The 24,532-nt window shown below is 39.6% G+C and overlaps 1 protein-coding gene across 22 annotated transcripts; it reads left to right on the forward strand.

Annotated features, from left to right (window-relative positions):
• The first annotated feature begins 1,507 nt into the window (after nucleotides 1-1,507).
• znf740a (zinc finger protein 740a) lies at nucleotides 1,508-22,807 on the forward strand. Of its 22 annotated transcripts, none has more exons than XM_086199060.1 (21): nucleotides 1,512-1,963; nucleotides 4,217-4,385; nucleotides 4,557-4,739; nucleotides 4,964-5,110; nucleotides 5,744-5,864; nucleotides 6,125-6,208; nucleotides 7,795-7,878; nucleotides 9,565-9,648; nucleotides 10,127-10,210; nucleotides 10,638-10,721; nucleotides 11,083-11,166; nucleotides 12,223-12,306; nucleotides 13,915-13,998; nucleotides 14,361-14,444; nucleotides 15,381-15,464; nucleotides 15,869-15,952; nucleotides 17,234-17,317; nucleotides 17,743-17,826; nucleotides 19,096-19,179; nucleotides 19,582-19,700; nucleotides 19,830-22,807. In XM_086199060.1, exons 2-21 carry the CDS (start codon nucleotides 4,341-4,343, stop codon nucleotides 20,001-20,003), a joined length of 1,965 nt encoding a protein of 654 aa, XP_086055186.1. In that variant the 5' UTR covers nucleotides 1,512-1,963; nucleotides 4,217-4,340; the 3' UTR covers nucleotides 20,004-22,807. The 22 variants fall into 22 exon arrangements, with proteins under 22 accessions (XP_086055188.1, XP_086055194.1, XP_086055200.1 ...); XM_086199061.1 differs by lacking the exon at nucleotides 1,512-1,963 and adding an exon at nucleotides 2,003-2,278; XM_086199062.1 differs by lacking the exon at nucleotides 4,217-4,385 and having other exon boundaries at nucleotides 1,508-1,963.
• The last annotated feature ends 1,725 nt before the right edge of the window (nucleotides 22,808-24,532 follow it).

Below are 24,532 nucleotides of genomic sequence, written 5' to 3' on the forward strand. Positions count from 1 at the left end.
GTGTATCTCAGAAGAAAAAAAAAGTTACCGTGAACAACAGGTATGTGAAGACACGAAGAGCAAAGAGAGAAATGAAAGGAAACAAGCAGCTCTTGAAACTCCGGATTAATTAAACAATGATCCAAGGCAAACTACATAAATACATTTTAATTAAGTCTCTCTCAATTAGTCAGCTGCTAACTAGGTTTTGCTTGATCCTCATTAAAATTAAATGCACATTTTAGCCTACCGTGAGTCTCTCCATGGCGTATATTTACGGTCACTTAGCAACAAGTTCCTGTGATTTCAGCCAATGGGAACTCTGCATGTTGACACGCTGAGAAAGCCATAGAGTATATTGTGTTATAATAAATGTTTCCAAGTGCTACTTCTCTTGTAATGCAGACATTAAAACAACACATGTTCCATTTTCTTTGTCACTCGCAAAATATTTTTGAAACAAGTGGAAGACTGCTTTAACTGAAGGAGTGTACCACTTGAACTCAAATCGCTGGTTAAGAGCTGGTTGAGCACTGCTCAAAATGGAAAAATGTTACATATACTGGGACAAATTTATGAAAACCCCACCTCTTCTTGTTCATTTCTAAAACTTTTCTTGATAAACTTCAATGATATCATAAATCCCTAAAATATAGCATCTGCAAAAGAACTGAGAGCAACAAATCTTTACAAATTGATAGAATAATGAACCATTTATGTAAGTCACTTTGACGCATATCTTTTTTTAATTCATTTTTTATTGTGCATTTTTTCAACTCATTAATGTATACAATATATGTATTTCAACCAAATAACCTTTTAAATATCTTATTCAGATGTTGCTGCGAAAGAAAAATGTTTGCAACATTACCATGCCTTGCATTGTTCCGCTCTTGGCTAACTTGAGAGAATTAAAATAAACAGTGAATGTTTTCAGAAGCTCACTACATAGTTACTCACCACGTAAACATGTTTACAAAAAAACATGTAGATCCTCTGTTAACACAATCAATAAATGCATATCATATGAATTACATTTTGTTTAGGTGTATTGTCACAATAACATTTTCAACCCACACCAGAAATTTGGATTTCATGGAGAAAAATGCATTTAAAGTGTCCAGGACAGTAGTTTTAACACAATGAACAACGCTAATTACATGTTTTTTCATGCCCAAGACAAATCTTTTATTGTCACATGCACATTTTGGGGGGGGGGGGGGGGGTTCTTGTACATTGAAACGAGACATGAGATTGTTCCAACGAAATGTGAAAAATATAAGTTCTTTTTCTTTTCTTAAGAAAGAGAAGGAAACATTTTTTTAAGAAAAAAGTAAATAACAACGATAAAACAATATCACTACTAATGTACAGTATATTATAGGACGTAATCTCATACGGATATTGTTCCCTCCCGTTTTTCAAACCGATCTGAGGCAAATTGGTTGGAAGTGTGTCGTTTTCTGTAAAAGATGCAAAAACCAAAAAAAAAAAAAAAATACCGAGGATTACGTCATTGCGCTTTAAACTGGAGCTTCTTCTCAAAAATAGCATTAGAATATCGCTGGAGCGGTAACACGCTCATTAGCCTTTTCGTGAAGACCAGAAAAGTTGGACTCAGCAGGGCGGAGGGGGCAGAGATGGATCCACCAGCGGCACCGTAAACGTGCTCATCCCTCCTTTCCTTTTCATCTGCGCCTCTTCAGTCACTGTCGGCTAACGGAGAGAGACCAGCTCCACCATTATAGCGCTCCTCGGTGTGATGCCAAAGGTCTCCTCGAACATGTAAAACTGGATTAAAACATATTGTTCGCGCCGTTATCAACGCTCTCAGAGGACGGGGAGCCGGTTGGAGAAGATGACCCTTTTCTCTTCGCTTGAGGAGGCTTTGCTGCTGTGTGGGGGAGTGGGTTACATCCTGTGGCGTTTCCTGTGTTTGTAAACTAGACCCGTCTCGAAAACGTCGGGCGAGGGAAGCTACAAGGTATATTAATATATTCTCCTTTTCTTTGTGTGCTTACTGAATTTTATTTGTACGTTCGGATGTGTATTGTTTGGTTTCAGAAATCCGCGCAGAGGCTGACGCTAAAATGGATTTACATAATGTTTCATCGTCAATGTTAGCCATCGTTAGCTTGTAACAAATGCTAGCTTGATGACTGGGAGGGGGAGGCACTCTCTCAACGACGGCCATCACGAATGTCTTTATCGCTCGATCAAGTCTTGAACCGTTCGCGCTAGTGTCTTACAGGATTACCATGCTCGAGCCTTTCATTTTTACAGTCTCCGCGGCTGATAGGTTTGTCGATCTTCTGCTGTACATTAATAACCAAGTGGATTAAAAATGTTTAATTTGTAACATGGTAGTGGGTGAGGGCGCCAGCGAACAGTTAGCTGCTGGCTACTGATGTTAGCCAGCTTGTTCAACATCAGCAAAACCAACCTTCGGTTGGGACGGAGTGTGAAGGCCAGCCCTGCTAACGAGGATAAATAACACATTTATTTTCCACAAAAATCTTTTACTAATAGTTATTTTTCTTCTACTGGTATCTAACAAACGATCTAAGTTTAAATGTAGTTGTTTGAGTTAGCCAGTGTTAGCGTTAGCTGTGTGTTTTCCTAGCAATGTTAATTTGCTAACTTAGCTAACCAATGCTAATGGCTAAAGCACTGTAGCGTAGTAGTAAATCTCTGTCTCCATCTAGCTACCGTTACATTTAGTGATGGTATACCAAAGTAATACTTAATCATTCATTGAGGGACATGAATTAAGGAAACGAAACTCTCTTAAATAACTTGATTAAAAAGCTACCACGGTTCCCCGACAGTGCCTCTCAAAATTGAGCAAAGGCTCTTTCACTCCATTATCGGCCTCATCGATACTTGTTAACGTTAGCTCAAACTCACTGTGATAGCCACATAATTAGATATTTCATGTAAGTTGTGCTAGTCTCGCTGCCCGGTAGCTGTTTATTTTTACATTTTATTTCACATTAGTAAAATTCACTATTTATTTATTAAGCGGTAGCTTGTTGCATTCAACCGTTACTGATTCGTGCATGCTTGTCAGAACAAACCAGACTCCGAGATGTGGTCTGTCATTAAATCTCACTTATGTTCATTTTTCTGTCCAGTCCCTTCTCATTCTCACTTTCCTATTGTTTCAGTCTGACAAAACAGTTGTTAAATTGTACAAATGTCGCCTATGTTTATGTCTGTGTTGATTTAAAAGGAACCACCATATTGTAATTTAGATACCTTGACTGCCTGGTATTGTACATGTAGACCTGGCTTAAGAACATTGTTTAATGGCAAAGGTTCTATATTTCTAAATCCACATGGCTTCCATTCGTTGAGTTTATATGTAAGCCCTGTCTGTGAGCTTAAATAAAATTTAAAAGTCCATACATATTGAAAAACACTCCCAATTTCTATAAGTACTGATTAGTGCTAGCAGTCGGGAGAGCTTCCTATGTAAGACACAGACACAAAGGGGTTGCAATGCTAAGATTTCTTGCTCGACTGTCTCACTAACAACAGTTACTGTGTTCCCTAAGTATTGGGTTAGTGTATGAAAAATGGAAGAGTTTTTTTTTTCGTTCAGCACTGTTATGATTGGAACTTTAAACCAATTTTTTTCCCTTATTTAGATTGGGGGGGGGGGCATCTCATTTTGAAATATGGGTCAAGCAGGAAAATAGATGTTTTCACAGAGCCAGTTGTATTTTAAAATACCAGTTTGAGAACAGTCATGATAACTTAAGTATATCTTGAAAGTGGAATATCACAGCAAGTCTAATACACCGTTTGAAACCGACTTTGTACAACCGCAAATAATTCTGACAGCATATCTATTTAGATTTCTCCCTGAGTGCTCTTTATAAATGCAGGTTGAAGTTGACCTTCCCCGCCATTAACTGTGAAAATCTCCAGTTAAACTAGAGCGTTAACTATTTTTTGTACACGTGTGATAATGTAAATGTTTCCTTGAGGCCCTATAGTTATTGTGATTTTCATTTTCTCTGCCTGTGTAGCTAGTTTGGTAAAACTATATGTAGTGGGTTTTGTTTTTCATACCAGACTTTTCCAGAAGTCAGTTGATTTTGATGTTTTAACTGAAAAAAAACAACTACCAACTTTAATGGAAGTTAATGAAATATGTAGCAGTAAAGGCAGCCAGTGATGCTTTTGTCATGTCATGTTTGTCTGTTTTCATCCACATCCTCCTCTTCTTCAGTTTTAATGCTAGATGAGTGAGGTGGGTGTGGCTTCCCACCAGCCCGACCATCCTGACTGACGGATCTCTGGATGACCTTGTCCCCACCCCTGTCCCCGCGCTCACATACACCGTTACTACAGCAATGTCACATCTGCCCAGCAGCTCAGTCCGCGACCATATGAAATGGGTTTGTTTTAAGAACACCAAAATGATTTCAATTCACTTTATTTGCAGTCTTGTGTCACTCAGGATGTTGTCGTTGATCACTAGCTTGATAATTGCCGTTGTTTTAGATACAAATAATTTCAAATTCCTGTATTAACTATTGTCTGTAAATCTGAACTTTCAAACTTCCCAGGCGGGTCTGCTAGGCTGCGAAGCTGTCCTCTCCAGTATGGCCCTGATGCAGGCCAGTACCATGGCTGCTCCACCCAAAAAAATGATGGCACCACTTGGTCATGGACCGCCACAGAGAGAGGGACCTGACCGTGCTCCCCAGAGCCATATGATCCTCCCATCTGGAATGAGCTGTCCACCCCTGGTTAGGCTACACTCATGAAATATGATGTGGAAATTATGTTGTTACCATTACTCTGAACAATTTGTAAGGTGAAGATGTAAAACAGTATTTACTTCCGTTCAAATGACATTTTGGTGTGATTATTTACTTCATATTTTATTTTCAAATGTAAAAAAAGTCACAAATAATTTCCTTAAAAAAACAACAACATACAAAACAAAACTTTTTTCGTTCTCTTTTTATAGCTCATCCGGAAGGAAGGTGAATTCCAAGCTCCACGCCTGCTCGATGAGAAGGAGATGAGGGCCAACGAGGACATGCAGCAGAAAAAAAAGAACAGGAAAGCAGTAACGCCCTGTAAAATGAGAGATCAAGAGGGAAGGGGAGGGAAGGTCAGTAGCTGTGATCACAAAATAGAGAATTATCTCTTCTCACTCTTTCTGTTCCTTTACCCTTGCAGCAGAAAATAGAGTGAGCTGCACTTGTTTTTTGTTTTTTTTTGTAAAAGCATTGAACTTTATTGAAGTGTGCCTCACTTGGGGCTCGCATGTCTGCACATTTTGTTTGTGTGGGGGTGGGGGGAGGAGCTCTGGGAAGATGTGGAGGGGGTGGAGAATCTCTAGAGAGGAAAGAGGGGGAGGGGAGCAGGGCGAAGCCGAGCACAATAACTGCAGTTGTGTGCATGACGGGGAGCAGTAACATGAGGGCAGTAGGCCATTGGAGGGATTGTGAGGTTTTTCAATGAATTACAAATTATACAACACAAAATATTATGTTTTGGTCATTAACTGTGAAAATCATTTGATCTTAGAAAGTATAAAGATATTTTTGCAAACTCCAGGGCACAGAACCTATGTTAATAATAAGGGGAATTTTTTTACTTCTATTAGAATCAGAGCAATTTGTGTCTTGCCAGGTGTGGCAGACTGACTCATTGTTTGAGAGGTAACATATGTCTGCATCTTAACCTACAGTGGGGGCTTTAGAACCAGTGTTGAGCTAATACCCTTAACTGTCTTCCTCAGGGCACAGGTGGAGATGAGAATGGTCCTTCATCCAAAGTGCAGAAAAACTTTATTTGTGATCACTGTTACGGAGCATTTAGGAGCGGCTACCACCTGAAGAGACACATCCTCATTCATACAGGTATGGGTCATGATCGGAGCAACCTGACTTCACGGTCTAGCCAAAACAGCTTTTTAATGCTTGATTACAGTAAATCATTTGTAGAAAGAAGCTGTGAAAGCTTAAACTGGACTGAATTTAGGAGTGTGCAGCAACTGTAAGGTTTTGCATTGGCCTTCTTTAAAAAAACAACAACAACCCTTGTCTGGTAATAGCTTTTGCCTCACAGCTTTGGTGGTATCTGTAGGGGCTTGAACTAAAACTGGTGCTCTTCGGTTTAGGGGAGAAGCCGTATGCTTGTGCCGTATGTGACATGAGGTTTATTCAGCGTTACCACCTGGAGAGACACAGCCTCATTCACACGGGTATGCGTCCTTTAACCGTACCCATATTATATATATATCTGACTACTTCTGTAGTCTGACACTGGAATCAATGGAAGATGCTTAGGGTTCTTTTGTCTGTGGACAGTAATTTCCAACAAAGCCACGCCTCTAAAATATGTGAACGTCAGTATTTGTCCCCCAGCATCAAGAAAATTTCACCTAAGACAATGTAATACAGTGTGGTCCAGTAGTCCCAAGTCCACTATTAAAAACTCATGCTTCCTGTATTTTGATGCTTATCGACATTCATTGCAATTTCCACAAAGCCAATTTGAAGCATTTTCTGGATTTGTGATTTCACAAGGAAGTCTGTGCGTCAAGTATATCCGGATGTTATAGAGATGACATCACTTTTCTTTTTTTCTCTAAATGATCTCCGGAACTTTTATTAAGGATGAGCTCTGGTGACTCTCTTGTTGCAAATTTAACTGCATTCAGCTGTGATTTGTTAGCATTGATGGCCCCTGCCCTCATTTCCCTCATGCTATTGAGGTTTTGTGCTTTTAAGTTGTTCTGAAGAGTGAAATAGAAGGTTCTTTTTTTTTAATTTGCATTTGTGCCAGCGATCAAAAGTCTGTTAAGGCCTTAAAAGATGCTTCCCATGCATGTAGTACCAGTTAGTAGTGGACGCAGGCTTTGTACGCGCTATGCAAGCGTGCACTGAGGTCTTAACTAGGGATGCACGATATTGGATTTTTTTGCCGATATCCGATGAACAAATGTTTTTACAGCTGATTTAACTGATGACCGATATTACCAGATTGGATCATTTTGTATGTAAAAACAAGTTTATGTGATATTTAAATACTGAAAAGTGCATGTCAAAAACATTTGGGAACACCCGTAAGTGCAGTATCTGCCAGTATCAATGACGTGCGAATATTATCATGCATCCCCATTTTTAACTGATGAAGACTGTGGAGTACAGTTGGTTCTCACAGCTCTTTTTATATCATGTATGAATGATATCAGCACTAAGGTATTCAGCTGTAAATGAGTTTTAAGTTGTATCTTGATGATAGGGTCTGTTAGCAGCAAGAATTCTTGATAGTGGACTTGAAAGTGGACTCAGATTTTTGGGGCCCAGTGTATGTATGTGAAAGCCTCAATGGACAGGCTGCACTAAACGTCCCAAGATTTTCCTTCCATCATTATGTGTGTAATTATTAGTTTTACCGGTGAAAATAACTGCATGGACATCAAAGGACTATGTTCATTATAAAATGGAAGTTATGTTTTTTTTTTTTTATTGCAAAACATTTCCATTGTGTCCATTTTTGCATTGCACCTTTTTACACAAAATTCTCTTTTTTCATTGTTTAAGAAGTAGGTACTGTGGGTAAGTCAACTTTTAACCTAATAGTTTTCTGAGTATTACCGTCTGCCTCCAGTTTCACAACAGTCAAAGCATAGTTATGTGTTCATTTTTCTGATACCCCAATTGCTAAAGTGAGCAGTTGCTATTTGTTACCAAACTGCATCTATTCTGTTTTCCAAATCGTACATTTGTAAAACAAACATTCAAGAGAGTGAATAGCTAATAATTTTATGCTCTGTGTGTGTAGGAGTGAAGCCGTTCGCTTGTTCCATGTGTGACATGAGGTTTTTCCAGCGTTACCACCTGGAGAGACACAGACTCACTCATACGGGTATGCGCCCATTTACCGTACCCAGTTCACATTAAGAAAGGGATCAGGTAGTCACACTGGGATCAGCATTTAACAAAGAAAGAAAGAAATTGAACGGGAGGCTGGAGAACATAAATACAAGCCAATATGCATGTGCCAACACAAGGTTCTTCAGAAGTTGACCAGAATGTGTCAAAACATAAATGTTAGGCATCGCCTTCAAGTTTATTTCGAATGCACAAGAGGTCAGGAGAAAAGGGTTGAATTTACTTGTAATGGAACAACTTTGCTCATTAGTGGCTCCTTCTAGCAAACAATGTGAGTGTTCCTGCTCCAGGTTCAAGCTGACCTGTAGTTTTTGGCAACAACGGCCCTACTGTCTGCACTGGTTTTCTCACCCCACAGTGTTCCTGTTGTGTCTGTCAGCTGTAAATGTGACTCGGGCATGTGTGAGTGTAGACAGCATTGCAAGTGTTTTTAAAACCAAAGGATTTACCCATGATGCAATGTAAAACAGCAATATTGGCTCATTTATGTGCTTTCATGACGGCTTGAATGTAATGCATGCAAGTGAAACCTTTTTCTTGTAGCTATTGATGAAATGTCTCACTGGTATATATTTCACTATTGTTTTCTCACCCAAGCTTACTGTTAACATTTCTTAATCTTTACTGGCTCGCAGACGTGTTACGATGTTGTCGGCTGAACTCCAGCAGCAACACTGAACTGCCATTAAAACAGAAATACACGTACAGTATAATACATTCTAAGACGAGAAATGTCACTGTGTCAACAAAGTACGGATTTTGATAGAGACCTTTTTCAATCCAGTAACACGGCAGATAAGATGATACCCCTCAGAGTAACTGAAGGTTTGAGTAAATGCCTTTGACTGAACTTACTCTTGTGTACTATCCTGCCTGCACCCTCGCCGCAACATAATATCATTGCAGGAAGTAGTTTGTGCTCAGGAGATTGACTCGTAACTTAAATAGGATTGACAAATTAGTTCAAGTAAATATTATGCAGTTTGTGTTAATGTCCTGGCTGACATATGGAAGTAGCTGATTCCCATTGGCCACGGTATATTGGGAATAGTCCTTTGATGTCCACTCCTCCTCTACATGCAGATTAATGGCTGCATAATTAATATGTAATTGTCTGGCTATTTGATTTAAGAAATTGCAGAGCTGCTTTTACAGATGCTTCTCTTTTGACTTTATGGCAGACACCGGATCGGAAGCTTTTATATTCTGAGGCAAATAACACTGTGAATGACTGAATCAGCATCACATATTTTTTTTCCCCATTATTATTATTAGTACAGTAAGAAATAGACATGCTCGCCACAGCGCTAAAAAAAAAATGCTGGCATTCGCCCCAGTACACAGTGGTGAAGTGGGTATATGTGTCAGCCTCAGCTGGTGGGTGTGATCCCTGTCTCCAACGTTTCTCTGCTGTCTTGCTGCTGCCTTGTATGTCTTGTTTAAAACAAGCTTGGTTTATATGTAGTCGCTGTTTTTATTTCACAATGCTCCCAATAACAGAGGACACTTGAGAAAATCAGAAATTAAAACATCCTCGCATGAAGACTCAAGTAGAATGTGAACCGTCTGCCCGCTGCCAGTGATTAAATGACTGTAACTGGTGTTATCCTTTGAAAGTAAAGGAACATCATAGCTAATATCTGATACTTTGTGTATGTAGGGGTGAAGCCGTACGCTTGCTCCATGTGTGACATGAGGTTCTTCCAACGTTACCATCTGGCAAGACACAGCCTCACTCATACTGGTATGCGTCTGCTTACCCAAGCTCATGAAGTAGTGGGGTTTTTTTTGTTTTGTTTTGTTTTTTTAAGTAGATGTGCCTTCAGTTTTCAACTGGTAGCCGTACTATTAATATTCTTAAAAGGAGGTTTTAGCTTCGTGAAATTGACCACGGGATTCTGATATTTGATTTTGACAAAGATGTGTCCAGACATGTGGTAGGATGGCAAATAGAATGCTATGAAGCTGTTAATGTTAATACTTGTACATATATGTACACAAATTCACCTCCCCCCTGCTGAATGCTCTACTTTGTTCTGCGTAATTACTCCTTTTATTATTCCTAATTTTTCATAGGCACTCTTTTTAATTGTGAATGAGACATTGGAATTGTGTGTAAAAGCGAAATATGACATATTGTAAGGAATGAGTTGATGGTTTTTATGTTGAGATTCATTTGTTTCTGTTTCTAGCTAATATTTACATACTTTTCATGTGTGTAGGGGTGAAGCCATACGCTTGCTCCATGTGTGACATGAGATTTTTCCAACGCTACCACTTGGCAAGACACAGTCTCACTCATACGGGTATGGGTTTGCCCTTATTTACTACATTGGAGCCCAAATACCCGTTTTAGTAAAGTTGAAATCCTCGGGGTTTGTAGAATGGCTTGAGTCTGTCTGGCTTTTAAAATGTTAAAATTTTAGGGGTTACTCTAGTATGACCATTAAAGCTCTGTTTTAACATTTAAGCTACTATTTTAGCCTGCCTTTTCTGGGTTACCTCTGCCGATTTATTTCTTAGACTTGACTCTGAGGACTTTTTTTGGGCATTTTGCAAAGTTTTAAATGGGGCCATCGGTCACATTGATTGAGTAGAAAACTAGTGTGATGCATTTCACGGGACGCAATTCTTGAGTCACTACGTTTGGGATGTCTGGATACATATTAAGTGAGTGTGTCCTGTTCAGTTCATTGTGTTGCTTTTGTAAAACATTTTGCTCTGTGTGTGCAGGGGTGAAGCCATATGCTTGCTCCATGTGTGACATGAGATTTTTCCAGAGATACCACCTGGCGAGACACACACTCACACATACGGGTACATGTTTTACTTTATTCCTCTAACTTTGCTACACCAAGGATAGGAGAGATTTTGCCCCCGTCGATCTGCACGGTGTACTTGTGAGAGTACTTTAAAGAGTAAATTGACGTGTGATCACCTGAAAGTAACACTAAACACTAGTCATCTTTTTAAATTTGCTTTCTGGTGTAATTCAATTGTCTGTTTGTTGTCTTTAGGCCCGTCGTCACTCATTTTATGTATTGTATGTGTAGATGTTGGTTAGCCTTCAGATACAAAACAGTTGAAATGACATAAATCAGATTAGCGTATGTAAAATGACATTTTCTGTTCATAGTTCTCAAACATTTTTCTAAAGTTTGGTACTGTATGCATTTAGGGGTGAAGCCATACGCTTGCTCCATGTGTGACATGAGGTTCTTCCAGCGTTACCATTTGGCAAGACACAGCCTCACTCATACTGGTATGCTTGAATTAATTGTTCCCTTTTCATTATAAAACCTTTACTTTAAACAATCTACACATGACTTTTAATGTGATTCCCTTTACAATACCATAATTAGCCACTGATGGTACACTTCCCTTCTAAATAAAAAAAAACAAACAAACCCATATGTTTAATACATTTTTAGGCTTTGTTGGAAAACTGTCCACTGAAAAAGTGAACCTTTTCATGTGAAAACATTGTAATGCTACTGTTGCATGTGCACTGTTGAGAACTGTGAGGCACATTACACAAAAAGAACCTAAATGCAGGCATCAATGGTCCAAAATATCAACAAAAATGGGTTTGATATCTCAATGTTTTATCTGACTTTTGATTGGGCTGCCTGAGTAATATGGGGTGCATATTGACTGAATATGACTAAAGCGAGTCCAAAATATGTTGTTAGCAGGAAGAATGCCTGTTTCTAAATCACCAGCAGGTTGCATTTTTCAGACCAGTTGCTCATTTTCTGGTTTCCATGAAGATTGAGCAACATGTAGTCAGGTTATTCCTGCGTTCGGTCTTTTAATCCAGGGGGAGAACCATGCTACACTGGTACTGGTGTCTCCCGGGAGTGCATTGATAGCATCCTGCTAGCACACCTGATTAGCTTCATCAATCTGCAGCATTATTATCCTGCTAGGCGAGATTGTCACTAGTTTTCTCCTTGGAGCAACATCATGGCATTGACATGGCGTCAAGCGTACGACTCCAACTTAACCAGGTGGCTGGTTGCTCACTTCCCCATGAATCAATTTGCATAGTCTGCTTTTCCTTTACCATGCTGCAAATTTTTAACTGATCATTAACCAGTCAATGTTCGTAACATTAAATTAACAGTTGGTCAGTTAACATTGACGTCCCTAGGAAGCATCGTTCCCCTGTAGTTAGTGACGCACCTAAAGTCCTGATGTCTGCAGTCTCTTGTGTGTAATGTCTCTAACAGCTTCTTGTGATTGAAGCATGCATCCATCAACTGCCAAAGTTCAACAGTGTGTTGAAATACATCTAATATTCGTGTATTCTGTTTAGGGGTGAAGCCATATGCTTGTACCATGTGTGACATGAGGTTTATACAACGTTACCAACTGGAAAGACACAGTCTCACTCATACAGGTATGTCCTCACTATTTGAACTTTGAGCAGCTATCTCTTTTCCTTTGGCCGTGCATGCGCCCCGCATTCATGTTTTACGTGGCTGCTTCAAACTCGAGTTTGTGTTGTTTTCTCTCACGATGCAGATAAAATCATGTTTCATGTAGCATCTATCTCAAGCTTCATAAGTGCTTTTGTCAAGATCCTTTCCCCTCTACTTTGTGTATGAAATGACATAATCTGAAGCAAAACTTTCAGGCTTGGTTTGTAGTTTCATTAACTGTTATTCTCCCTCTCTCTTCGATGACTGCAAAACAGAAGCATAATACAAGCAGGGTTCCCAAACAGATATCTTATATTAGAGATAGGAAATCCTACTTGAAATCAAGCAGCACTCAGTCAGCCCAACATACATCAAATCTCACGCGCGAGACATGAGATTGATGTAGCGATGCCAGTATCTTCCATCTGGTCTGGTCAAGCCAATATTTAGCAATGTCAGTAGTTATGTGAATAAAACCAAGTTTGGGACATTTGTGTTTTGACACATTAAAAAACTAGTAAACATCGTGAATTAGAAAAAAGTAATATTTCTCTTTCTCCCAAAACATTTGTACAAGAAAGCAAATCAAACACCTGGTAACTTTAAAATAATGACCAAGTGGTATTTTACGTGTTAAGTGTTGCCATTAATGTGGCCCGGAGGGCACCAGTTTTAGTGGGGTCGTAGCTGATAGGAATGGTACATGGATGCTTGATCTGGAAGTGATACAGCGACTGAACTGAAAGTCCACACAGCTCTATTATTGTGTCATTTCACATTCAAAGTATTAGCAAGGAAACTGAATTCTAATCCTTGTGCTGTTAGTGTTGTTTCATCATCATGTCGTATTAAATAGAAAGTTTTGTATAAGAATACAACTTTTATTTGCTAAATCTTTTATTTCTGTGAGCAGTTTATATATTTTGCATTACTTGATAAGATCAGGTATTAGGTTTTCAAGCTTTGTATATGTAAATAGATTTTCAGTCTGTTTATCATATATATATATATATATAAAATGTTGGTTTTCAAGTTAAGTCATGAAATGTAAACCAATGTCAAGTTTGAACATATTGTGAATAGTTGTTTACCAACTGCCTAAAATTGTCTAGCCTCTGCAATCAGCGTGGTGAAAAATCACATTATCATGTCAAATATTTTGCTAATATCTGTATGCAAACATGAACTTCTATTGGCACCGTGTCAGACACTTGAAAGCTAGTTGGAAGGCGTCCATTAAGGACCTCAATTCTGTCTTGATTGTTTGGTCATTTTGGTACTTTTTCAGGTTTGGAGATTTGTTACTTTAGCTCTCAATTCGGGCAGTTTTGTCAATATCCTTCAATTTTCCCAATTCGAACATTGGCTGTAGATTTAGTGATTATAGTTTAGCCTCAATTATGTTATTTATTGTCATCTTCAATTGGAATTGTAGAGGTCCTATGAAGCCTGTTGGAATTTCCACTTTAAACAAAAGCGCTGATGAGTGCAACCAAACTTTACTAAGCAATTAGTAAAGTTTAACGTCGATCATTTTTGGCAGTTGAGTTTTTTTTAATGCTAAAGTTGGTACTTTGTGTGCATAGGGGTGAAGCCGTACGCTTGCACCATGTGTGACAAGAGGTTTTTTCAGCGCTACCACCTGGCGAGACACAGCCTCACTCATATGGGTATGCGTCTGCCAATCTTAACCCAGTCACAAGACTAGGATGCTGCAAAATCTTTTTGTTTAATTTAGTGTTAAATATCTGTAGTCATGCACTTTTCTGATGGATGAGATCTGTAATAAGTTTAATAGACTGTTGATGACATCATCAGTTCATGTGTTGTTTTGGTGGATTTTAAAGCCCCTCAGAGAATTTTGAAACAAGCTTCTTATAAAATTGTGACCTTGAACTTAATGTTAGGGTATGACATTGGTTATTAACCACAGATATTAATTTAGCCTAGATTGGTATGCAGTGGTACAAATTTTTCTTTTTTTCTTTGTGGTAGTGGCACAAAAATAATTCTCTTGATACTCTGCATTTAGGTGTGAAACCTTATGCTTGCACCATGTGTGACATGAAGTTTTTTCAGCGTTACCACCTGGCGAGACACAGCCTCACTCATACTGGTATGGGTCCGTACACCATGCCCAGTACATTCAGTGTTAGACACCAGTGAACACATTTGAGTTTGGCAGTTTACTTCAGGCATATATCTGTTATGTTAAAGGGAAATACCAGTTTCAGTAAGGAGTCCTCCATCACCTTTTTTGTTGATGTTTCTTGGAAACTACAGAACGGAGCTTTCCTAAGCTTTCCCTAAGTTTGCAGCGGGCACAGGTGCCATCTGGGTTAGTGGGCGTGCTGGTGGTCAGGGGTTAGATATTATTCACAGGTTTGCTTCAGGTCGTTCTCCTATACTTTTCCTCAGCATATTTGTGAAAGAATGCTGGAAATACTTTTGAGTCAAAGCCTTTTCTTTTCAACAAATATGGTCAACAGTTTAATGTAAAAGGAATGTAAGCAGATTACCTTCACTTGCTCACATAGGAAGAATACGCATGTCATTGTTTTGAAAATGCCATTACAGGACCTAGAAGCAGAGAAATTTGGGGTTATTGGTAATCTACGTAGCCATGTGAGATGCTAACATTGGTTTAGTTGAGGTTTCTTTATGTGACAAAAACTAGCTTAGCTGAGTAACAATTAAGTACAAGAATATCTGTGTTTTGCTAGGTCAGCAATGTCAGTGTTATGGATGGTTTGATTGTCTCTTCCAAACATCATTGATGGTGTTTGGAAGATCATTCCTCCCCAGCAGAACTTTTCGTTTGTGTTTTAAAATTAATTCTGTTGCTTATGTGTTTTTACATTCATTCAGCTTTAGGCTTTCCATAAAAACCGTATCACAATCGAGAAATGCATCACAAAGAAATGAAACATGGTTTTGTTAATGCATGAATTGGAAAATGTGTGGTTAATAACCAATAGCTTAGCCTTTCTTTTTTACTAAACACAACTGCAAAGTGAGGCAAAGTATTATAATATTGCTACTTTGCATTTAGGTGTGAAACCTTATGCTTGCACCATGTGTGACAAGAGGTTTTTTCAGCGCTACCACCTGGCAAGACACAGCCTCACTCATATGGGTATGCGTCCGCCCACCTAACCCATGTCACTGAAACCAGATTGTACTTATACTGTACCAGATACAAGGTCAAAAGTTACAAGTAAGGTAGTTTCTGATCAAGAATGTGTGTACATGCAATATTATATTCAAGGAACTGCAGGACCGCAGCATCATCAGCTCATGTGATGTGTTTAGTTGTGGATGTCAGAATTGGTTATACATATTTATGTATTCCTCATTTGATTTGGAGATTAAAAGAAACAAGCATTCATGTCTTTAAAAGAAATTCCAAATAAATTGACAAAAGTGGTTAACAACCCATCAATTTTGAATAGATGTTAGAACTATGTTGCTTATTGATGGATTGTGAACACACAGAAAAATAAAACGTCTGAAAGTAATACCTTAATGCTCTGCGTTTAGGTGTGAAACCTTTTGCTTGTACCATGTGTGACATGAGGTTTGTTCAGCGTTACCACCTGGCGAGACACAGCCTCACTCATACGGGTATGGGTTAGCCCTTCTCACATGTTGTAGGTCATCTTTGCATAGCCTTTATTGTGCTAAGAGAGGTAGCATAAAAGTCTCCAATTAGCTGTTGCCATTAGCGATGGCAATATCAGTTACTGTTTATTTAATTACGAAAGATTACCATAACAATTACAGTTAGCTTGTAATGATTAGCCTTGACTGAAATTTCCCTGTCAAGGGCTCCATAACTAGCCAGCACATGGCTTTACTCCGAAATTCAAAAACTCTGTTAACAGAGTATTTGAATCTGTCGTTCTTAAAGATACTTTTGCAGAAAAGAATGGCCTCTCCTCTCCAGCTCTTGTGATTGGCCTTATAGAGTGGCGAAGGCATGAGTCCTAAAACCCAGAAAGAAGTTCAGCATCTGGTTCCCTCATCTTGAAGTCAATGAGTTTTTTGAAAGCCTTTTCAGTTAAATGTTGTAAAAAAAAGAAAGGAAAAAAAGGTCTGTGGTTAACACAAGCTTTAAAATTTTGTTCAGCTGGATAAAATGTCAGTAAATACCTCATTCACAAGTTCCAAGTATTTTATTAGTCTTAAACATGGCTGTTGGTAAGAAGTGGTTATGCAAGACAACCGAGGTTGTCAAGGACATTAACAGTCTTGTCGAACACAGAAGAAGTGTCTAGTTAGTTGTGATGACCACAGATTATCCTGCGAAACAAAACCTGTAAATCTCAAAAAGCTGTTTGTTGCCACAGAGCTACTTTTCTGCAATGATCAAATCACAAACTTCCATTGTCTTTCGGTCGAGGGAACCTGCGGTGATGCGAACTACAAATATCTGTCATCACTGCAACATACTTTCATACGAAAAATACATCCATTGTTTTCAAAAACTTTTCACATGAATGTGTCAGTAGACAAACCCGGACTAAGTGCATCACTTAAAGTAATAACAAATTGTTGTTCTTATGTCACTGAAAAAAATGTTGACTTTAGGGAAATGCACGAACGTACACGGTTGAGTAGAAATTCAGGTTAGTCCCAAACCTTTGGTCTTGATTGATTTGGTCGCTAGAAATGTTAGTGTTGAGGGGACACGCCACCATAGATTTAAGTCGGTCTCATTAGTTGGGCAGCTTAACTGCACGTCATTCTCATCCTTTTAACTTTTGGTACCTGCAACACAAAAATATAAATATAATTGAAACACAAGTTTTTGCATGAATTGGCAGTTTTGTGGTTAATAACCAATAGTTTAGGATTGTATGGACATTGCGATTAAGTAATGTAATATTGCTACTTTGCATTTAGGTGTGAAACCTTATGCTTGCACCATGTGTGACAAGAGGTTTTTTCAGCGCTACCACCTGGCGAGACACAGCCTCACTCATATGGGTATGCGTCCGCCCACCTAACCCATGCCACCTACTGTACCTACATGATGTTAGATGCAGGGTTAATCATGGAGGCTTTATTTTATTCTAAAAGTTGCTACTACATCTATCCTGGTCAAGCTTACCCTACATGATGTTTGAAAAAATTCAACCGAGTATTTAATTGTAAAATACTGGACTGTGACATCATCAGCTCATGGTATGTGTTATGTTGTGGATCTGAAAATTGGTTGACTCAGTTTGATATACTCTTTATTGGATTGGGAGGAGAAACGAGAACACAACTACTGCATTATTTCCAAAAAAAAACATCACAAAGTTAAAAGTGGTTAACAACCCATCAATTTTTAAAACAATGTTAAAAGTATGATTGATGGATTGTGAGACAAAACCCCTGAAAATAATGTATTGATGCTTTGCATTTAGGTGTGAAACCTTTTGCTTGTACCATATGTGACATGAGGTTTGTTCAGCGCTACCACCTGGCAAGACACAGCCTCACTCATACGGGTACGGGTCTGTGCTGGTACCAGCCCTTCTCATACTTCACACCATTTACTCACCATTGTGCTACTTGTGTTTAATTACCAAACAAAAACCACTCGGAGTAGAAGGTAGAGTTCAGGTTAGGTACTACGTGTGATATTTAGAAAACACTCGCTTACTTGTTTGCGTACATCTCTTAGCCATTTGGTAAAACAAAATAAAGCGATTTTGCTTAAACTGAAGATTTCGCTACAGAATTGTTGGCAGTCATCAGAACCTCTTGTGTGCTCCATTGACGAGTCAACGGGAGTTTGTATTTGAGCAGTTCCGACTGTGTACCATTAACACTTGAAGGCACTTTCTGAGCTGTAGTCAGTCTTCGCGGCTGTGTCCATGTCCTCCTGGATAGTCCCAAATTTGCCTCAGAATCCAGATAGCATGCTGATGCCAGCTGGCATGAAAGACGGTGTCAACTTGCTCAATCGAAAGTAATTTCTCAGTCTTTCTGCGTTTTTCTCTGGCAGATGAAAGCCAAGATGGCTAGTTTGTCCTCTGCTATGACAGCCATTTGTAACATTGCCTCTAACATTGCCCAGGTTATTCCCTCCAAACGTGTCTAACTCAAAGGGCTTTTTTTGGGGGGGGGGGGGGGGGGGGCGTCATTTCCAAAGTTTGCTTAGAATCACTTAAAGTCAAATTCAAACCAGCTAGTGCATGATGGCATCAGTGTGAGAGGAACATTTTTGACTGACGTAACACAAGTTTCCTAACACCAAACTCTGGTTTTACATGGTTGTTTTTATTCATGTACAGCTCGCAGATGATAATAAATCTAATGTTGCACATTTGTTTTACAATATTTTGAGTAATGAAATGTTGCTTGTAACCCCAAATGATATTTTTAAAAAAAATTGTAATGACGGTGGGTCCATGCTTAAAGGGAAGACAATTTCCAGTCAGACTTTGTAGCATAGATGTAGAGTCAGTGCAGTAGAGGGTGCGTTCAGGGTGGTACCCATCAGGTTAAGTCAGACAAACACGTAGTGATGAAGTGGCACCGTACATTTGACTGATCGTGGTGTTTTTGGTCTGATGCTAGTCCTGTTTAGCTCCATATCATGTGACAAAACTCTGACTCAGCTGCATGACTGAACATTTCAGCATTATTTTCTGGGAAGGGAAATTTACATTTACATATTTGTCAGTATGTAAGTCTGAGTTCTAGCTCCAGCTTGAAAGTTGTATCTTGCACTTGTGCTGGGTAGGGCCTAATATATTGCTCTGTGTGTGTAGGGGTGAAGCCGTATGCTTGTTCCATGTGTGACATGAGGTTTATTCAGCGTAACCACCTGGAGAGACACAGCCTCACTCATACGGGTATGCGTTCTTCTACCGTACCCTCATCATGAGAAAGGCTCTGGCGCAGCAGGGTCACAAACTCGAGTTTGGATTGTCAAGTCATTTGATGGGATGTTGAACCAGCCTCAAAAGAAATACACCCCAGTTTTTGGGGGCCGCTATGTTGCGTAGATCTGGGCCATGAGAAAGAGCAATTCCACTCTGATCTACACATAATGAGTTGATGACGGGGCCTTTAGAGTATCTGATGTTGACAACTACCACTGGAAATAGTTACTGCTAGCTACCTGGGCAGGTACTTCCAACTGTGTTGGAAATCTAGTCTTTTATGAAAGAGTAGCAAATTTGTTTCACACAGTTAATAAGTGATATACAAACAGCCAAAATTGATGCATTGACTGTATTTGTGTGCTTTTTTAGGAGAGAAGCCATTTGCTTGTGACATGTGTGATATGAGGTTTATCCAGCGTTACCACCTTGAGAGACACAAGCGTGTCCATAGTGGGGAGAAGCCTTACCAGTGTGAACGCTGCCAGCAGGTATGTGTGACTCGAAGTGACCGTAGTTGATGTTGGTGGTGTTCTAGTTACATTGACTGTTTGCAGCGAGATCAGTTCTTATGCTCTTGACCAAATGTCCAATCTGTTTTGTTTTTTTCCCCCCTTAAGAACTTTTCACGGACAGACCGACTGTTGCGGCATCGGCGGTTGTGTCAGGGTCGCAGCGTAGCGAAAGTAGAGAACCAGCCTTGCTGCGAACCACGCCCATATCCCCAAGAACCCCCACCCGCACCCCCAACCTGGAGTCCCATGCATCCGCCTCCCGGTCGGCTGGCAGTCTGACATTCCCCCTTACCTGCATCCACAACGCCGCCAGAGACGGGACACGCCACAGGGTTTCCTCTCAGCTCTGTGCTGAGGTGCGTCACGCTCTAGCACAGACTGATCTAGCAGCTCCAGTCCTGGGATTACTAATGACAGCGGGACATTTGTGTTTTTTTGTTTTGCCGACTTTAATTGTTTCCCTTTCCCACACATTTTTTTAAAAGACAAGTCTTTTCTGTGATGAACAGTGGTCCTGTTTTGTACTTAATCTGTTTTGATTTTTGCAGAAAAAAAACAAAAACAAAACCTTTATATCGTTGTTCAAATATATCTGCATTTGGTGGTACTGGGGAAGGTAAGGGGGTTATTTTGACATCTTTGACTACAAAATGGAATGCAGTGGTGAAGAAAAACATTTGAGCTAATTTTCAATTCCCTTATTTTGGCCCATTTTGTCTCAGACACACTTGGGTCAAACTGAACTTCCTGTCGAGTAAAGCAAGGAAACGTCTGCCGGTGCCTGGCGTGATGAGGCTCATGCTGTGACCTCGATCATCTCTGGTCTCAATATCACATGAACAAAAGGAGTTCTTTGTCTTTAGCAGCATAGGAGGTACAGTTTTAATGATTACTCTGTAAATAACTGACAATGTTCTTATTTTACCATGCGACTTGAGTGTTTTTTTTTTGTTTGTTTTTGTTTTGTTTTTTTCCCTCCACAAAATGGGCCAAAAGTGAAAATCTAGGTCAAATCTTCTCTGCTGCCACTGCAGGAATCCTGAGAAACTTTGTGTGTTAATTTAAAAAAAAAAAAAATTATGACATGTTTGTTTACATAACTGTAAACCAGGACTTCCCCAGACGCGGAGGATCAGCGGGGCAGCTTGCCATCGACCAGCTCTGACGCGCTCGTGTTACGGGGGTGTCACTTGGGTGTTGCGTCCATGTCATGTGACATGCTGATCACTCAGGAACTGGCGCAGGACAGCCGCCCTAGCAAGCCTCCCTGGCTCTGTCTATAGGTCTAAAATAGCCCTGATATGTTTGTACAGATTTCTCATTCGGGGTGGGGTGGGGTGGGGGTGGGGTGGGGGGTGGGCGTATACAAATCTTGTGACCTTTTTAGTGCGTTTCTTATTTTTCTTTTGCCTTTTTCTCAGCTGTTTATCATGGTGGATCAGATGTATTTACAGAGACAAGACAGCTTTTTTTTATCATCTCCCCCCCCCCCCCCCCCCAAAAAAAGGACAAAAAAAAGGCTGTCACGGTTAAAGAATGTTGTTAAACAGGCTTCGTCTTGATCACGAATCTTGGGTCATTGTTACTGAGAGGAGTGTGACACCACGTCGGATCCCCAAGGACCCTCCCAGGAGTGAGACACTCCTCGTGTTGAATAGTTCCCCGCTGCAGTGCTTGGGCCCGTGGGAGGCCGTCACAGCAGAATCAACACTTGCTTGACTCTGCTACACACTAACTATATTGCCTTGTCATCCAGTTATTACGTGGTTGGTGTGTATAATGGATGTCTGTCATGTCATTGGGGTTTTTAGCCTTAACTAAGTGCGGATACACAAATAATCATTGTGATACTAAACGATATTGTAATGAACCTTTTTCTTTTGACCTACGTAGATCGTACTGTGGGAAAGTCTCTGGACTGAGATACGGCCTCCTGGCTTCCTCTTCAATCATTTCTCAAACTTGATCCTTTACTGCGAGCAGGTGACGACTCCAAAAAATGAAATCATGGCGGAGTCGAGGACGTAACGACTAAAACCATCGATGGTTGGGGATTAGCCTCAAAAGATCTTTTGATTTGAACGTCCACAGACTGAAGTTGAAGTAGGAAATCCCAGGGTGTATTATTGTTATTAATAATTAGCTTTGTAGGATGAACATATCTTTATGTTCAGTACAAGTGGGTAGTAATTACTGAGTTATTTTACCAGTGTTAACGGGAAGCTTCCTCTCATGGCTCCCAGGGATTCTGTTGGAGGAAGTCATTAATTGGAAACACTACTAGAAGTCAGCTGGCACGAGCACATGCTTACAAAAAATGGCTAAAGGGCAATTCAGTACCTAGTGACATCAGTAGTTTCTACCTTTTTGTCATTTATGATTTTTTTAGTACCATCAATCTCTTTGTTTGAATGCAATAGAACCCTGGAGTCTCTGATTATCTGTTTATAAAGATTGAGCTTTGTTTTGTTTTTTGATCAGATGTTTTATTTGTCTGAGAATTTCTCATCACATTTTGATGATTATTTCAATGACCTTTTTTTTTTTTTATTCTGATGAAATTGTAAACACTGGAGTGAAAGGAAAAAAAGATGAAAAAAAGAGATGGATGGGTTTTTTTTTCCTTCAGACTGTACTAGGTTTTAGACAAAGCCTATTTTCTCCTCAAAAACACGAAAGTGGACAGAACAATTTGGATCAGTACAGTTTTACAGCCCAGTATGTTCAGTAGAACCACAAGAAAATGTTTTTTTTTTTCTTCTTCTACAAAGTCCCTGCTATTTGTAGTAAATTATATTGATAATGGTATTAGATGAAGCAACAGCATAACAGTAGCTATCACAGATTAGTTGTTTTCTTTATTAGTCTTGCATGCAGAGTTACGGTCCTCAGTTAAAATAGGATCTTGATATTGATTATTTTTGTGTAGGAAAATGAGTGCATACGAGTAACCTCCTAAAAATGTTACAATAATTATTGTAAAATGGGCTAATTAATATGTACCCTTGTGATCCAATTAATTTCAACCGTATGAAAATCAGAGGAGAGGCTTCTTACTATTATGCTGAAATAAAAGAATTTGTAAAGGACGTTGTGGGTTGACTGTTGACTTGTTCATTTAGATGTTTTATCGTAAGAACTTAAACTTGTCCACAGGCTGGGACTCATGATTCACTACCTACTACATCTACTTTATATTACCTCTGTACCAAGTACATCTACGGTATACCAGCTCAGGGCCGAGTACGTGCACTGTACACTACCTCCATACCTAGTTCATCTACTGCATTTTAACTAAGTACCTAGTAAAACTACTGCATATTACCACAGTACCTAGAACATCCATCCATTTTTCTTCCGCTTATTCCTATTAAGGGCTGGAGTCTATCCCAGCAGCCTCCAGGTGAGAGGCAGGGTTCACCCTGGACAGGTCACCAGTCCATCACAGGGCCAACACATAGAGACAGACAACCATTCACACTCACAGTCACACCTACGGTCAATTTAGAGTATCAATCAGCCTCGTCCTCTCTTGATGTCTTTGGACTGTGGGAGGAAGCCGGAGTACCAGAGAGAACCCACACAGGAACAGGGAGAACATGCAGACTCCACACAGAAAGATCCTGTGATGGAGCCGGGACTGGAACCTGGAACCTTCTTGCTGTGAGGCACCAGTACTGACCACTGCACCACCGAGCTGCCTCGCACCTAGAACATCTACTGTGTATTACATCAGGACCTAGTACAACTACTGCATATTAGCTCAGTAACTAGTAAGTCTACTTTATATCAGCTCAGTACCTAGTACATCTTCTGTATATTACCTCAGTACCAAATACAACTACTGCACATTAGCTCAATATTTAGTACATCTGCTGTTTATTACCTCAGTACCAAATACAACTACTGCATATTAGCTCAATATTTAGTACATCTGCTGTTTATTACCTCAGTACAGAGTATATCTACTGCATATTAGCTCAGTAACTAGTACGTCTACTTTATATCAGCTCAGTACCTAGTACATCTTCTGTATATTACTTCAGTACCAAATACAACTACTGCATATTAGCTCAATATTTAGTACATCTGCTGTTTATTACCTCAGCACAGAGTATATCTACTGCATATTAGCTCAATAACTAGTAAATCTACTGAATAGTACTTCAGTACCTTGTACATCTACTGCATATTAGCTCAGTTACTAGTAAATCTACTGAATAGTACTTCAGTACCTTGTACATCTACTGCATATTGGCTCACTATCAAGTACAACTGTACAACTGTATTAGCTCAGTACTTAGTCCACCTACTGTATATTACCCCAGTGACGAGGACATCTACTGCATATTATCTCAGTAGTGGGTACATCTACTGTGTATTAGCTCAGTGCTTGGTACGTGAACTGTATATTACTTCCATACCTAGTGCATCTACTGCATTTTACCTCAGTACCAAGTACAGCTACTCTATATTGACTCACTATAAACTAAATCTACTGTGTATTAGTGTATTAGCTCTGTACCTTGTCCATCCACAGTATATTATCCTAGTACTGAGTACATCTACTGCATATTAGCTCAGTACCAAGTACATTTACTGCAAATTAGCTCAGTAACTAGTGCATCTACTGTATATTACCTCAGTGCTTAGTATATCTACTGTGTATTACTTCAGTACCTAGTACAATTACTGTACATTCCTGTACAGCTTCTGTATATTAGCTCAGTAACTAGTACGTCTACTCCACATTAGCTCCGTACCTGGTACATCTACTGTATATTACCTCAATACCAAGTACAATTACT

The sequence above is a fragment of the Aulostomus chinensis genome, chromosome 3, assembly GCF_037954235.1.
Source record: "Aulostomus chinensis isolate RoL2024-O1b breed Wild chromosome 3, RoL_Achi_v1.0, whole genome shotgun sequence".
NCBI classification, from domain to species: domain Eukaryota; kingdom Metazoa; phylum Chordata; class Actinopteri; order Syngnathiformes; family Aulostomidae; genus Aulostomus; species Aulostomus chinensis.